This window comes from Rattus norvegicus, chromosome 2 (genome assembly GCF_021556685.1).
Source record: "Rattus norvegicus strain SHRSP/BbbUtx chromosome 2, alternate assembly SHRSP_T2T, whole genome shotgun sequence".
In the NCBI taxonomy this organism is placed as follows: domain Eukaryota; kingdom Metazoa; phylum Chordata; class Mammalia; order Rodentia; family Muridae; genus Rattus; species Rattus norvegicus.
The window spans coordinates 159,261,493-159,278,385 of record NC_141535.1 but is presented as its reverse complement, the minus strand read 5'-3'; the positions used below and the strand labels follow the sequence as shown (position 1 = coordinate 159,278,385).

The window sequence follows — 16,893 nt, the reverse complement described above, 5'->3', positions numbered from 1 at the left end:
AACTCATTTTTTCTTGCATACATGTGAATGGCTTAGTCATGTTTTCTGTAATCTCTATACTTGAAGAATCTGTAGAATGACTTAATATGACAAATTTGAAGGAGTTTGTCATGAGCTGTGTGTATGGAGACCTAAGGTATATAATTGGAATAGATAAGGCTGAATGGCAGGCTTTAAAGAATATGTTCCTTCCACAATGCTCAGGACATCAGATTAATTTATAGTAAAGAATTCTTGTAACACATAAACACACCAGTGTATAAGGCTATCCATGTAAGAGCTCATTTTGCATTTACATAAGTAACTAATTGTGAAGAATTGTTTCTATATCAGAATCTAATATCACTGAATGTGTAATTATCAGAAATAACTCATACATATGCGAATCAATGAACATGAGATTTTCCAGTATTATCCTAGTATGACAGTTAAAAATTTACATAAAATTGAATAATTTAGGAGAGGGTCAATTGACAGAAAATGGTTGCCAAGTTATTTGTTTAAGACTCATTTGAAATTTCCAATGGTAAATTTCAAATTTTGTGCTTTGAATATATTTCTAAATATTTAAATGTAAACAATGAATCATTTAACTTATTTCAAAAATCAACTTAAATTATTTAGGTCCAAAACATTTATAATAATTGATAAAATTTTTAGTATTTTGTTTCTTTTGTTATTGTTAGAATTAAATTATCTTGATGTGAATTATGGTTAACATGAGTACAAAAGCATTTATATATATATACACACATATATATATGTATTTCAGTGCTTAAGAGACCATGTTACCATAATTTCATAGCATTAAAATCCCTTTGTCTCTGTTTTCCATGGAATCGAGTATTGAAATATTTTTTTATTTAGAATGTTTACTTCTCAGATAAAATTATTGTTGAACTATTGGCCAAAACAATCATTCATATAAAATTGTCCTTAGGTTATCTTTCATTCTTTATTAACTTTTTAAAACTTCTTTAATACAGGTCTGACTACTATACAGGTGATATAAGGCACAACCTCCAAAGAGCTCTTTCAAATTGCTATTACTTTCTATTTTAGGATGTTCAGTATACAGACATCAATTATATGGAAAGGCAACTAGACTTCACAATTGGTGAACGATTCAAGACTCTTCCTGAATTTGTTGACCGAATAAGAAAAGATGGAATGAAATATATTGTTATACTGGTCAGTATCAAGTTTTAAATGAATTCTATTACTCGTTTATATTTACTTTTCTAAAATGAGGGTATGAAACACTTTATGAAAAAAAAGACACCTTTAAACTTGGAGCCTGGTGATCGCTACTTCCTCTTCCAGTTTTGTTCTCCTCTGGCGTCTTCAGCACCCATGGTACAAAGGCACACACACACACACACACACACACACACACACACACACACACACAAATTTTTAAAAAATTAAACAATTTTCCAAATCTACTCATATTTATTGACTTTTTTCCCATTAATATTTTATCATATTTACTTGGGTTATTCTGAGCTACCTGAGAATAAGGTCTATGTGTAAATACAAAGTCACATGATAGATACTAAAGATGAAATGTGCTTTTTCTTCACCACTTTAGCCATAAATGGCTTCAACTTAGCCAAATGAGAGTAGATACTTTTGTTCCCATATAGCTGCCAGGTGTTCTTTCAAATTTCTTCTGCTTCTGCTGTTTTTCTCACTTAAAATTTAGTTTCCTCGGGGCTGGGTATTTAGCTCAGTGGTAGAGCGCTTGCCTAGGAAGCGCAAGGCCCTGGGTTTGGTCCCCAGCTCCGAAAAAAAGAACAAAAAAAAAATTTAGTTTCCTCTGGGATGAATAAAAATAATCATTGCAAAGACAAGTTTATTAATATATTTTATGGAGCAAGCTAGATAACTGAAATAATTTCATCAGGTAAAAACAAAACCAAAAAGCATTTAATAAGCTTGCTTGAGTTCCTAGCTTTTTTTTTCCCTAGCTTTGAGAATTTCTTAGAATATTGTTGTGGCACTGGAGTTTGGCCATTTTTTTCCAATGGGAACAGAAGATTGGGATAACACAAAGGGAGAAAGCTACAGTGTCTCTGATTGGCCACCCTACACACCGGAGATTTGCTCAGTAAATAATTTGTTTTTCTTTTGTATTTTTATTTTAACCTTAGGATCCAGCAATTTCAGGAAATGAAACACAGCCTTACCCTGCCTTTGAACGGGGAATACAGAAAGATGTTTTTGTCAAATGGCCTAACACAAATGACATTTGTTGGGCAAAGGTACTCAATACTGTTAAGTTCGATAATTTTGAAAATGCCGTATTTAAAAATATTTAAGTATTTCAAAACATTCAGAATGAGAGATAAAAATACGCATTTAATAATTAAAATATGATGTGTTCTGTCTAATCTAAATCTCAATTATTAAACACAAATAAGGAATTCACATAAATCCTAAGACCAAATATTTTATCATTAAATTGTATTTTATTAAGTGTTTATATATATATATATATTATGTTTTATAATGAAACTTGCCATACTAAAGTGACTGCTCCTGATATCATGCTGTGACAAATACTTATGTATTCTTACTTTTGCAAAGAGCATCTTATTGATAAAAAGAGTAATGATTTGGGTTTGGTTATTTTGTTGGAGAACTAAACCTATCTGATTAATGTGAATAAGGAAAGTTATTCATTGAAACTTACAAACTGTGATAGTGAAACCCAAGTGAATTATGGAAATATCTGGATTTGATTTCCATAAAGTATTTTTAAAGAATAAATAGAATGAGGGGATTAAAAGAATAAAATCTGAGATTGACCTCTAGAGCGAGATCAGACCTTTGCCGGTGTGGGAGGAACAGTACAATCCTGGGCGCATAGTATAACGTGCTGCCAGGAGTAGGAGACTGAAGTTACAGTAGGACAGAGGAAGGTAATGGTTTCCCAGACATGGAAACTGTTTTTCTGTACAAACTTGGGGTTGAAAGAGAGATAAGTCAAACTGCCCATTTTTACCACTTCTGGGCGATAAGGCTTGGGGTCAGGGTTAGTTGTTTTCTCTGACTTCTGTGAATAACACACTTCCTAGAAACTTGGGCTTGTTTTAAGTCCCTTGATTAGGAAGAGTTTTCTTTAATATTCAAGGAAAAATCTGATAACATTTATAATAGAATAAATTTTACAAATTCCTATGTTGACATAATTTATTAAATATTTAATTTTTTCCTAATCTTTTGGTCATTGTAGTTGTTGTTGGATACAAGTTATGATATTTTTGAAATAAGCATTGAGTTCAAGAATATTCTGAACACTAGTTAATCAATTCTATCCAACTCATTTTGGTTATACTATATGCTAAAATTCAGGAAATGTAGAGGAAGAAGATAGATATATTTTTGACATTTTTTTCTCTAGATTTAAAATCATTGTAAAATGAATGGTTAAGGTAAAAGTGTAGGGATTACAGGGACAGAGATTGAAAAATTAAATTTTGCCTCTAAAATCATATTTCTAATTTATGTAGCAATCATACTCAATTCATTTTGAACTATTTATTATTCTATTACTACTTTTTTACAGGTCTGGCCAGATTTACCTAATGTTACAATAGATGAGACTATAACCGAAGATGAAGCTGTTAACGTAAGCCTTGTATTACTAAATTCCAAAAATCAGATTTTAAAATTACATGTGTATAAGCATATACTTGAATTTGAAGATTTTCCTTAAACAGAAGAAGATTAATTTTAAATATTTTCTATAGGGTTATTTTTCATTGTATTTACCTAACTTTTCCTATGTATAAGGCTTTATTAGTAAATAGATGAAGCAATTTTAAGTTTTAAATCACATTTAGGATTTTTATCTTATCAAAATAATATTTTATTTCGTTTTGTCCAATATAACATTATTTTATTGATTATATTATTTATTGAAATAACAAATGTTGTTCCCCTATCTCATCCATCCACATATCCCGTTTGTACGAAAGGGATCCCCTACTCAACTAACCAGTCCCGCCTCACCACCCTAGCATTCCCCTTGTCTGCAGCAACTAGCCTTCATAGGACCAAGGCCCTTGCCTCCCATTGATGCCAGTTAAGGCAATCCCCTGCTACATGTGCAGCTGGAGCCAGGGGTCCCTCCATGTGTACTCATTGATTGGTGTTTTAGTCCTTGTGGGCTCTAGGAGGTCTGGTGGTTGATATTCTTGTTCTTCTTATGGGGTTGCAAACCACTTCAGCTCCTTCAGTCCTTTCCCTAACTCCTCCATTGGAGTCGCCGTGCTCACTCCAAGTGTTGACTTTGAACATCAATATCTGTATTTGTCAGGCTTTGGCAGAGCCTCTCAGAAGACAGCTAGCTATACTAGGCTCCTGTCAGAAAGCTTTTCTTGACATCAGCAACAGTGTCTGGATTCTCTGTCTACAGATGAGATGGATCCCTATATGGGGCAGTCTCTTGGATGGTGTTTCCTTCAGTCTTTGCTCCACTCTTATGAATCTTTTACTTGTGTGGTTAGAGTCATACCAAGATATTTTATATTATTTGTGACTATTGTGAAAGGTGTTGTTTCCCTAATTTCTTTCTCAACGCATTTATCCTTTGAGTAGAGGAATCTACTGATTTATTTGAGTTAAATTTATATCCATCCACTTAGCTCTAGTTGTTTATCAGCTCTAGGAGTTCTCTGGTGAAATTCTTGGGGTCACATAAGTATACTATCATATCATCTACAAATAGTGATACTTTGACTTCCTCCTTTCCAATTTATATCTTGTTTACCTCCTTTTGTAGTCTGATTGCTCTGGTTAGAATTTTGAGTACTATATTGAATAAGTAGGGAGAGAATGGGCAGCCTTGTCTAGTCCCTCATTTTAGTGGGATTGCTCTAACTTTCTCTCCATTTAGTTTGATGTTGGCTATTGGTTGGCTGTATATTGCTTTTATGATGTTTAGGTATGTGCCTTAAATTCCTGATCTTTCCAAGACTTTTATCATGAAGGGGTGTTGAATTTTGTCAAATGCTATCTCAGCGTCTTATGAGATGATCATATGATTTTTTCTTTGAGTTTGTTTATATAGTGGATTACATTGATGGATTTCCTCAACCAATACAAGAATATTAAAATAATCCCATGCATCCTATCAGATCACTAGGGACTAAAGCTGGTCTTCAATAACAAAAACAAAAACAAAAACCAGAAAGCCCACATATACATGGAAGCTGAAAACTTGTCTATTCAATAATAAACTGTTTTTAGAATTTAATGGAAATAGGGGCACAATATGACTAAACTTATAGGATATAATGAAATCAGTGCTAAGAGAAAATTCATAGCTCGGAGTGCCTGCACAAAGAAACTGAAGAGAACACACATTAGCAGCTTAACAGGATGTCTGAAAACCTTAGAATAAAAAAAGAGTCAAATATACTCAAGAGGAGTAGATGGCAGAAAATAATCAAACTTGAGTCTAAAATCAACCGGGTAGAAACAAAGAGACCTACACAAAGAATCAAAAAAGCAGGAGCTGGTTCTCTGGGAAAATAAGAAGATAAGTAAATCCTTAGTCAGACTAAGCAGAGGACTCAGAGAGAGTATGCAAATTAGCAAAATCATAAATAAAAGGGCGTCATCACAAGAGAAACTGAGGAAATTAAAAAAGAATCATCAGATCCTACTACAAAACCCTATAGTCAACAAAACTCAAAGTCTAGCTTAAATGGCTGATTTTCTAGCTAGATATCAGGTACCAAAGTCAAATCAGAATCAGATAAACCATCTAAATAATACCATAACCTCTAAATAAATAGAAGTAGTCATTATAAGACCACCACCCCAAAATAAGCCAAGGATCAGATGGTTTTAGTGCAGAATTCTATCAGGTCTTCAAAGAAGCCTAATACCAATCCTCTTCAAACTGTTCTACAAAACAGAAACAGAAGGGACAACACCCAATTCTCTGAAGCCACAGTTTTTCTGATATGTAAACCACACAAAGTCTGAACAAAGAGAACTTCTGACCAATTTCCGTTATGAATATTGATACAAAAATATTCAATAAAATTTTTGAAAACTGAACCGAAGTACACATCAAAATGATCATTCATCATGATTATGTAGGCTTCATCCCAGGGATGCAGGAATAGTTCAAAATACAGAAATTCATCAAAATGATCTACTATATACAAAATAATGTTAGTGTGCCAAATCTGGAGATGCCTATTTAACATATCAAAGTGCACCTGGCTTTCCAGGCTCTAGCGTGAATCCCTCAGTTACTACTTGTTACAGAACTCTCTGGCTGGCATAACCCACACCCTACGCTGAACTTTTCCAGTGAAGGGACTGGACTGCTTTTTCCACAGCTTCCCTTCCTTATGTAACCTGCTACAATTGCTCCCTGACTGTCTTCTATCTCCCATCTCCTCACCCTTCTCCTCATATAGCTCATGGTCATGTCCACTCCAGTCTCTCCCAGATGTCCCTGCCTCTGGTTATGCTTTCTCATAATCTACAATAAACTTTCTCCTCTACCATGCTTAGAATCAATCCCTGTACTTTCCTTTTTATTTCTTTTTTTATTCACTTGAAATGAGATGTTACTGCAATGATACTCTACTTTTCTTTCCTTTGATTACCGTATATGACTCAGCATAGATTCTATGGTCATAAAAAAGAGAAGTATTTTTATGGTTATCTTGTAGAAAGACACAAGCTATCACAAAAGAGTTTTGGTTTTTTTAACCTGGATCCCCTTCTCCCAGCAAACATTGATTGCCAAAACCTCCTCACTTTGTGGGTTGGGTGATTGTGCACACTTCCTTTCTCCATGTTTGGATTTTATCTGACTTGAGTTTGCACAACCCCTGTGATTTATATATGAAACTGTTCTATTTCGTCAAAAAATGCGTTTAGTCTATGCCTCCTCTGATTCATGGAATTGTGTAGCCTGTTTACATCCTTGTGCTATTCTCTTATCACCCACTTAAGATTGAGAGCTACACTTTCTTCCTCATTGCCCTTTCTCCCCTCTCCTCATGGCCATGGGTTGTTGGAGAGAAACTACATTCATCATTACTCAAGTGTAACTAGAGAATCTGAAAACAAAATTCTGGTCACATACACATATTCTCTGAGGACTCTTTCAATAAGAAAATGCATCTCCATTTTCTTTTGTTTAGGCTTCCAGAGCACATGTAGCATTTCCAGACTTCTTTAGGAATTCCACATTGGAGTGGTGGGCAAGAGAAATTTATGATTTCTACAATGAAAAAATGAAGTTTGATGGCTTGTGGATTGTACGTGAGCTTTTAAGAATTTTTGCTTACACTTATTTTGTAGTGGTTTTGCAAATATAATAATGCCTATGTAGCCTTGTGTAGCTCAGCTCACTCTCTTGTTGCTGAACATTGTTATACAGAAAACGGTTAGAATAGACATTTAAATTTTCGATATATGTGTGTGATTGTTATTTCCTGGGGTTTTCCACTTGAGAAAGTAGCCAAAGTAGCCTCTGCTTTTATATATGAAAAATACATTAACTGATTCACTTTATCTTATCGAGTGCAAAAATGTCACATTTAAATATTAACAAAGGTAGTCCCTTTCAAATGCCTTCCTTATCTTAGAATTAATTCTACAATTTTGTTACAAATATTATCTGTATAGTTTTGAGAGAGAAAGTATAAAAAGAATCTGTTTCTATAGGAAAATATTTAATGCAAAAGAATATACACTATGCTTGTCCAGCCTTTTTGGTTAGGATTGATTGCTGTGATGCCTTGAACATGGACACTTGCATTTACTTAGTCTTCAACAAAGGAAAATTTAATGTATGGATACATTATATACCTATAGGATAGGAAATTCCATGATTCATAACACATGATTCAAAATCAACATTTATTTGACATTCATACATCCGAAGTATAAGAAATATTTCAAATATGTCTTGAGAATTAAACATGGCTAAGAAAAGATAAATTTTCTCAAGTGGAAGAAGTCATTTCCTGAAAGTTATTCAAGTATCTGTCCATTTTGCTTGATTTCAGAAACTGTAATTCATGTTCTCAGTGCTCCTTGTTGCTTCATGGCCCTATGCCTGAGATCAAGTATAAAGATGCCCCTTGACGTTTTTTCTATTGTAAACTCTATCTTGTATTTTCAAATCTAAAATTCTTGTTGTCAGTTTGACATAGGGTTAGAGGGAGTGCAGTTTCTAAGACATATACCATCATAAATTATATCATGAAGCATGATAGTCAATTCACTCTTATTTGCATAAATCTACAAGGGAAATGCAGTATTTTCGGTTTCTCTAATGAAGCATAAGTTATAAAAATCCTTTTGAATATTCTGAGTGAAGCGAGGAATTTTTATGAAAAACCTTTTAACTTATTTGTACTCTAACACTCCAAATTAATTAGTATAGTACTCTACCTCACAGATAACTCACACTGCCTAAAGATAATGACAGTATGAACTCAGTCCCCTGAGTCCTAGAATTATAAACTTGTGCTACCAAATTATTCTTTTTAACTTGCTGTTTTCTTTTTAAGGATATGAATGAGCCTTCTAGTTTTGTAAATGGAACAGTTACTAATAAATGCAGAAATGATACACTAAATTATCCACCGTATTTCCCAGGTACAATTTGATGACTATACTTTTTTATAATATTGTATCATTATTGTTGCTTATTGTTTATACAGACCTCATGTGATAGTATCTATAAATTTATCTTAGAATTTTAATCGTCATTCCCACTGACCAGTATGTCCAATCTCATTTCTAATGTCAAACAACTCAAAACCGTTTTGATAATAAAAGTAAATGTTTTTTTCTGTACTCATAATTCTAACTTAATTTAACTTTTTATGGTTTTGTAAGAATTTACTGAATTAAACTACTTGAAGCATCAAAAATATTTAGCAATTATTACTAGCAAGGAGAAAATTGAAGAACGCTATCATTCCTTGCCACTTGAGGTCTGGTGACAGCTAATGTCCGAAAAGAATTAGCAAACACAAAGTTGGTTGAAGACCAGAGCAGTTTGGTTCTGAGATTTGTGCTTTAAGTGAATTATTTTAATGAAAATGTACTGAATCAGCATTTGCTATTTAAATGAATAAAAAGTAATAGAAGTTTTAGCAACGGGGAGATGGCTTAATTGTAGTATGTCTACTGCTTTTTCAAAGAAGCAAAGTGGTTCTTAACACCCACCTGCAGTAGCTCAAAACTGTGTAACTCCAGATTCAGAGGATCCAACACTACTTTCTGGCCTGCATGAGTACTTGTACTCATGTACCTGTGCACATACAAAAGAAATAAGAAGTAAATCTTAAAAATCATATGCAACTGACAGTGTATTCATATTTAAGACATTTATAAAGTTTCATCCACTAGTCCACAGATCACTACAGACATTTAAATTTGATATACATAAAGTGTACAAATGATTAAAATCATTAATTAAATTGCATAATTTGTTTACCTTAAGAACATACAAGTAGATGGAATTTTAACATTTGGTAAAATGTGTATGTGTTTACTATGGCACATCAGGAAAATATAGCTAACTGAGGTGTATAGTATTTCAGAATGTTTCTAAGAACAGGTTTTGCACATATTCACCATAACAAATGGTTGAAAGCTTTGAGTGATCATTGTGGTCTGACACTGAGTTCAATAGAATCCAGTTAGTTCATGAATTAAAACATTATTTTGTACCTATAAGATTCTTTTATGTCATTAATAAAACAAATCAGATATTTAAAATTAATGCATATGTAGTTATGAGCTACATATTTCAAGTTAGAGTCGTCAAAGCGTTACTATATTTTCATTGATTTTCCCAGAACTCACGAAAAGAGGTGAGGGGCTACATTTCCGAACCATGTGTATGGAGACTGAACATATCCTTAGCGATGGCTCATCAGTTTTGCATTATGATGTTCACAATTTATATGGGTGGTCTCAAGTAAAACCCACTCTGGAGTAAGTTATATTTCTAATTTTCTCCTCTGCTTTTCTGGTTCAATATATGTTGATGATATCAGCTTCAAACTTCCATACTTCAAGAGTCTTGCTGAATTTCTTTCCATTTCAATTGTTCCTTGTAAATTATTTCTTCTTTATATAAGTTTTAGAAAAAATTCATTTCTCTCAATCAAGTAAAATATCAGTCAGTCTAATTATCATTATTATGTTATTGGGTTATTGTTTTTTTATTCATGTTACTCCAAAGAGTTTTAGGCCATTTTAGTGTTACATACATGTGTGTCTGGACAATATAGTAGATAGTTTATTTTATCTATATATATATATATATATATGTGTGTGTGTTCATTTGTATGTGAGTGCTTGTATATGTATACATATATGTATGTCCCATATATGTATAAGATGCATATATGCTTATATATATTTATGTGTGTATATGTATGTGTCATATATACAAATATATGCTTATCAGAGAGTGACATAGGAAAGGAAGTACCTGCATAATGAAAGATGAAAACTGAAAAGTGAAAAAGATGCAAATAGTGTAAATTAATGTATCTTTGCATTATATTTTAAACTGAAATATATTTTAATAGTCAAAGTCATTAACTCTACTCTCTAAGGATAGAAGAGAAAGAGAAGAGTAATTATAAACACATTTGTAAAATACATTTTCTTGATGAGATTTGACTAGCGATAAATTGCAGAACTAAAGTACAATGATTGCTTTTTCAAAAAACAAATAATCCATTAAAGTCTCCCATTCTTTCTATGCTGTTATACAAAGGTTACTTTAGTGAATATATTATTCAGAGTTACATTGCAAAAATATGGATGTTTAACTGAGAAGAAGAGCTAGATTGAGTTATACATTTAGACTTATATGCTCTATTTGATTATTAGCTTAGTTAATGTTATTTATAGTTAACTTGCATTCTTTGAAAGGTTTAAAAAGAAAAAAATCATGTTCCTATGCATGTCACTATAGTAAATGTTAGAAGATAAGAAAAAATGTCTGTCATGCCTGGAAGGGTTTTAGTACACAGTGAGTTAAGTGTTGACCATGATAGGAAACCTGTACCATACCATAGGTAGTTTCTTTTCATAATTGTCTCAATAGAAATATTTAAGTCAGGCATTGTAACACAAGCTTCTAATTCCAGCACCTGGAAGGCAGATACCTGAGTTTGAGACCAGTCTGGTACCTAAAGCAAGTTCCAGGGCAGTGAGGACTGTGGGAACTGGGAAGGGGATAGATAACATTTGAAGTGTAAATACATAAAATATCCAATAACATATTTAATTCTTTAATGAAATAAATACAATAGAAATATTTTAAAAAGCAAACAAATATAAAGAAACATTTAAGGGAAATGAATGATACAAATATGCAACATATGTCTTCATTGCACAGTGCATTACAGAACACCACTGGTCTGAGAGGGATAGTCATCTCTCGGTCCACATATCCCACAGCTGGTCGATGGGGTGGACACTGGCTTGGAGACAATTATGCAAACTGGGATAATTTGGAAAAATCACTCATTGGTATGTGATAATTATCTTCTATCAATACTTTTTATACTTTTTGAGAAAATATTTACTTCATCTTGTGCTAGCTATCATCATTAAATTGTAAGAATTAAAACATTAACATTATTTTTATGAAACAGGTCATCACTGAATTGTCACTAGTCAGGCAGATATAATCAAGGATACTTTAGAGAAGTAAATGACTGATGATTCAGCTAGTTTATTTGAATAGAAATATCTTTACTCATTTTGGATTGTTTCATGTTGAAATGCAAAAGCTTGAAGAGACCATTCAAAAGCAAAGAAAAAATAGCATATATTATATGCTAGAGAATAAGAATCACTGAGAGATGGTAAAGAAAGAAACATCCAACTAAGTATTTTCTGACACTAGATACATGGCAAAAGGCTATACATTTCAAACTATGAATAGACAACCACTGTTTTGATTCTCGACATAATCATTATTGACTAAATTCCTTCAAACCATGCTTAGAATATCTTTACCGAAGAGATTAAAAATTATATGTGTTCAATTTTGTTGAAATTCTCACTTATTGTAGTATTTAATAAAAGTATTTACATTTGTTCTACATGGTAAAATAAATGGCTAAATTAAAACAGAACTCCATAACTTAGTGTTATGCCACTATGTTATGTTTATAGCTTACTTGTGTTTAAATTATGTTGTAGTGCTATTATCTTAACAATATAATCTCTTATCCTTGAGAATATATATAATAACAATTATTACGAGTTTTATAAAAGAATAATTTATTAATACTGAAATATGTCATTTAATAAGAAGTGATATACAAAGAGAATATCTTTGTTAATAAATGTAAAATACTAAAACGAATGAAAATATCAATGTAAAATTTTATTCTAATTTTTAGGCATGCTGGAATTTAATCTTTTTGGGATACCATACGTAAGTAAATCTGTTTAATTTATATTTGTAGTCTATACCTATTAAGAAACAGTACTTGATATACATTAAATATAACTATTTTTTAGATTGGAGCAGATATCTGCGGCTTTTTTAATGATTCAGAATACCATCTCTGTACTCGTTGGATGCAAGTTGGAGCCTTTTATCCATATTCAAGGAATCACAACATTCAATTTACTAGAGTATGTAATCACTATATTTGTGTCAATTTTGTTTTATTTATTTTTCCCTATACAGCCTTATGTTCTTTGCTTTTGCTTCAATTATATTTTACTTGACAATGTCATACATGAATACTTTAAACCTTATCATATTTATGAAATAATAGTATACCCAGAAAGCATGGCTTGCTTACAGAGCACACGTGCTATAGTTGATTGATAAAATTTTGGAAGAGTTAGGTAAAAATGTCTTATTGTAGGACTTATTTCAACTGGGACAGAATTACAACAAAAATTTCAACTTGAAACTAAATTGATTATAAGAATGACACATTTGCAATAATGAATGAAATTGGAAACTCTAAAAGCAAATATAGAACAATCAAGTTTAGAAACTGAGAAACAAGAAAATATTGCATGATTTTTAAGGGCAGATTTCTTTGCAGTGGCAATAACTGAGAGTTATTGACTTATTTGCATATAATTTTTGAGTATTATGTAAGACAGTGATTAATTTAATGGAAAACTGTGACGACTAAGAGGCAATATACTATTATGCAATAACTTGTGCTAAACTTTTAGTTAATTTGTAGAGAAAAAGAACTGATCAGAAAGCATGTCAGTCCAAGGTTGAAAAACAATAGAAAACATCAGAAAGACATAATCTTAGCACATTTATGAATCAACAGATGCAGGATGTATTGAAAAAACTTTGTACTATCCAAATTTTACTTGAACTAGTGGGAGTGTTTTATTTTCTTAATAATCAAATTACAAGGATAGCAGTTTTTGAAGCAGTTTTAAAGGCAAGCAACTATGGGGAAATATTTTTAAGAATATGAACATTTTAATAGAAACATGTTTATAACTTAGGATATTGCCACACTGGAGAAAAAGGGTATTAAGAAAAGTCTGGATAGGGGTTGGGGATTTAGCTCAGTTGGTAGAGCGCTTGCCTAGGAAGCGCAAGGCGCAAGGCCCTGGGTTCGGTCCCCAGCTCCGAAAAAAAGAAAAGTCTGGATAGGGGGTGATTTAAGAAATATTCTTGGAGAGTGTTATATATGCTTAAATATTTAGATTATATTATATTATTTCATAATATTATAATGTGATTTATTTATATCACATTTACTTTTAATATATGTCAAAATCAAATGAGTATGAATTTGGGGAATACAGTTGAGGATATATATGGCAGTTTTTTACCTAAATGGTGATTCTATGATGGCTTGGATGAGGAGATATTTGAGCAAGATCTCAGTAAGATAGAATAGAGAAGTAAGGATAGATGAAAGAAACAACTATAAATAAATAAGCTCAGAAATATATATATACATATATATATTAGTGAATCAACAGAACAAAAGTTGACATTAAGTAATGTGGCAATATCCTACTATCTTTCTTTCTAAAACCACTCAAATAAACTATAAATAAATAGGTAACATATAGTATACATAGGTCATGCATAACTTAATAAGTGTTGTGCTACTGTAATTTCAATCTTTACTTAGTCTAATAGTGCATCTGCCAGGGAGAACAACAGGTTTCCATACCAAATTTCTTATTTCCAAATTCTAGTAAAGTCAGACTCTTCATAAACATGATGTAGCTCTAAAAGCCTCTTTGAGGGTTGCTATTAGTAAACCTAAAAGAAGTGTGTTTTGTAATTACAAGTAAGTGTAGTTTGTTTCCATGATCCCTACTAAAATATATAAGAATCGCTGTCCCTCATATTTTCCTGATATGAACAACATTTTTTGTAGATTCTCAATATTGTACCACTAATATTATTCATTTGACTTGAATACATATTCCAAAGGAGACTGAAATGCATTCGAGATTAGTGTGCACATGCCTCCTGTGCTATGGTATATTAGTCTGTTCACTTCACGTGAGACTGCATTGTAGTGTGTGAGGCTAATATGGTGAGCTCTACTTACCTCTTGATATTTCGGCCACATTTGTCTAACAAACCATATCATTTCCTTTCTAGATTTTACATTCCAACATTGACTATTACTATAACTGGCAATATTTTCATCATCTTTTAAAATATGAACTATACATTGCATATATTTAAGAACAGTAAATCAAGCTTTTGGCTTTGATTATCGTATTAAAATACTATTATTCTTATACTTTCATTCTTCATATAAAAAATAATTATGACAGCATGGAGATTTTTGTAAAGATAGTATATAGAATATAATATTATTAATAATTTGCTAATTCTCTAATAATTTATTTGAATGTTGAGATTCTAATAATGAGCTATGACTGTTGCATTGTACTTTGTTTCAGAGGCAAGATCCTGTTTCCTGGAATGAAACTTTTGCTCAAATGTCAAAGAAAGTTCTAGAAATCAGATACACTTTGCTGCCCTATTTCTACACACAGATGCATGAAGCCCATGCTCAAGGTGGAACTGTCATCAGACCCCTCATGCATGAGTAAGTGCGAATTTTACTTTTTCTTCAGTGAATAGCTTTGGATTACTTTAATCTATTATCTATAGTATAATATTTCATAGATTTTATTATACATTTTGAGCTAATAAAGGTTTTACATAAATATTTCTAAGAAGCCCTCATAGGTATTAAGTTGTTATATAAAATACCTTAATAATGAAACAATTAATACTTTAAAACATCTCTTTAACTTATTCATGAGACACTTTGCTTCTCACATCTCTTATATTAACTGCGCAATTGAGCAAGGTGGCCTCCAGATTTTACTACTGATAAACTAATTAAAAGTCACAACTGTCTATTAGAACTTAAGAACTAATACTCAATAAAATTATCAAAATAGTAAATTTTACTTGTATACCTTCATATTTGATTGAAGATTAAAAGATGTAGCAAATAAGGAAGTGCAGTATACCCAGTCATAAATGGGATGCCTCCATCTCTTAAGGTTGAGCAATCATTGTGTGAAAGATAGAAAGATCATAAGAGCCAGAAAGACTACCTATGACCGCAGGAAAACAGTGTTTTCAATACACAAAAGGGAAGCTGCACATATGAACTCAGAGTGCTGTAACGGTATTCTCAAAAGTTTCTGCAAGCTCAAGCTAGACAAAATCCAAGCATAGAATGGGAAATTAGACAGGAAATCCTACTCCTGTCTGAGGAACTATTAGTAATAGATGACTCTTAACAGAGTCAGTTTTATGTGTCTAGCTCCTGGTCGGTTGAACATGCACCATAGGACAGTCATAGACTGAGTATATAGGCAGCACTATATGACCCAATAGGGTTTTATAATTTTTAAAAAAGTGGAGAAAGGGTCACAATAAAAGGTGTAATAATTAGAGGCAATTAGTGGTTATGGATATGATTAAAACACAAATAAAAGCTCAAGGAAATTATATTTAGAAAAACAAAGTTTGTAGTAAAAAATGTATACCTCTGGAGATTCAAGGTACATGGAAGTTGTCCTTAACTCACCTGCCACTGCCCTACTGTTCCTCTCATTACCCACTGACAAGCCTCTTCTTAGGTTTCAGGCTAATCTGTTTGCATTTCCAATGTTTGAGACTTTGACTATGGATTCTGAACAGTTCTTTTGTCCTACTGGAGTGCTTCAGCCTTTGTATCACAGCGAGTTCAGTGTGGGCTAAACCCCAGCACAGATTTTACCACTATGCTTGGTTGCTAATGAAACAAAAACTAAACTAAATTCAATGCTTAATTTCAATAACATAATATTGGCTAGTGACTATTTCCTATTACTTAGCATTTTTACTATGGTCATTAATTTCACTATTAAAAATCAACTTCCATATCCAAGAATCTCCGATGTCATAATGGCATGTCAGCCAATAAGAAGAGCTTTAAGATAGGCAATCTCCCCTATCCCAATCTCCAACCCTGTCCTCTGTGATATTTCTTCATTTTGTGGCAATTATCTTGCCTCAGATTATAGTTGTAAACCTATTCATTTTATCTTTTTATTGAATATTATTTATTTATATTTCCAATGTTATCCCCTTTCTCGGTTTCCCGTCCAAAACCCCCCAATCACATCACCCCTACCCCTTCTTCTATGAGGGTGTTCCCCCACCCATCCACCAACCCCTTCCTACCTCCTAACCCTGATATTCCCCTACACTGGTCCATTCTTGTCAGGACCAAGGACTTCTCCTCCCTTTGGTGCCCAGCAAGGTCATCCTCTGCTGCATATGCAGCTGGAGCCATGGGTCTGTCCAGGTGGAGTCTCTGGATGGTGGTTTAGTCTCTGGGA

General features: G+C 32.6%; 1 protein-coding gene across 1 annotated transcript in view; it reads left to right on the top strand.

Moving 5' to 3' along the window:
- Si (sucrase-isomaltase) overlaps positions 1-16,893 on the top strand; it is an 80,632-nt gene that overhangs the window by 50,805 nt on the left and 12,934 nt on the right. The window contains 10 exon segments of the mRNA NM_001389226.1: positions 1,063-1,191; positions 2,154-2,264; positions 3,572-3,634; positions 7,179-7,295; positions 8,556-8,643; positions 9,855-9,993; positions 11,414-11,547; positions 12,429-12,463; positions 12,550-12,666; positions 14,950-15,098. Of these exon segments, the coding sequence (NP_001376155.1) occupies positions 1,063-1,191; positions 2,154-2,264; positions 3,572-3,634; positions 7,179-7,295; positions 8,556-8,643; positions 9,855-9,993; positions 11,414-11,547; positions 12,429-12,463; positions 12,550-12,666; positions 14,950-15,098 (1,082 nt within the window).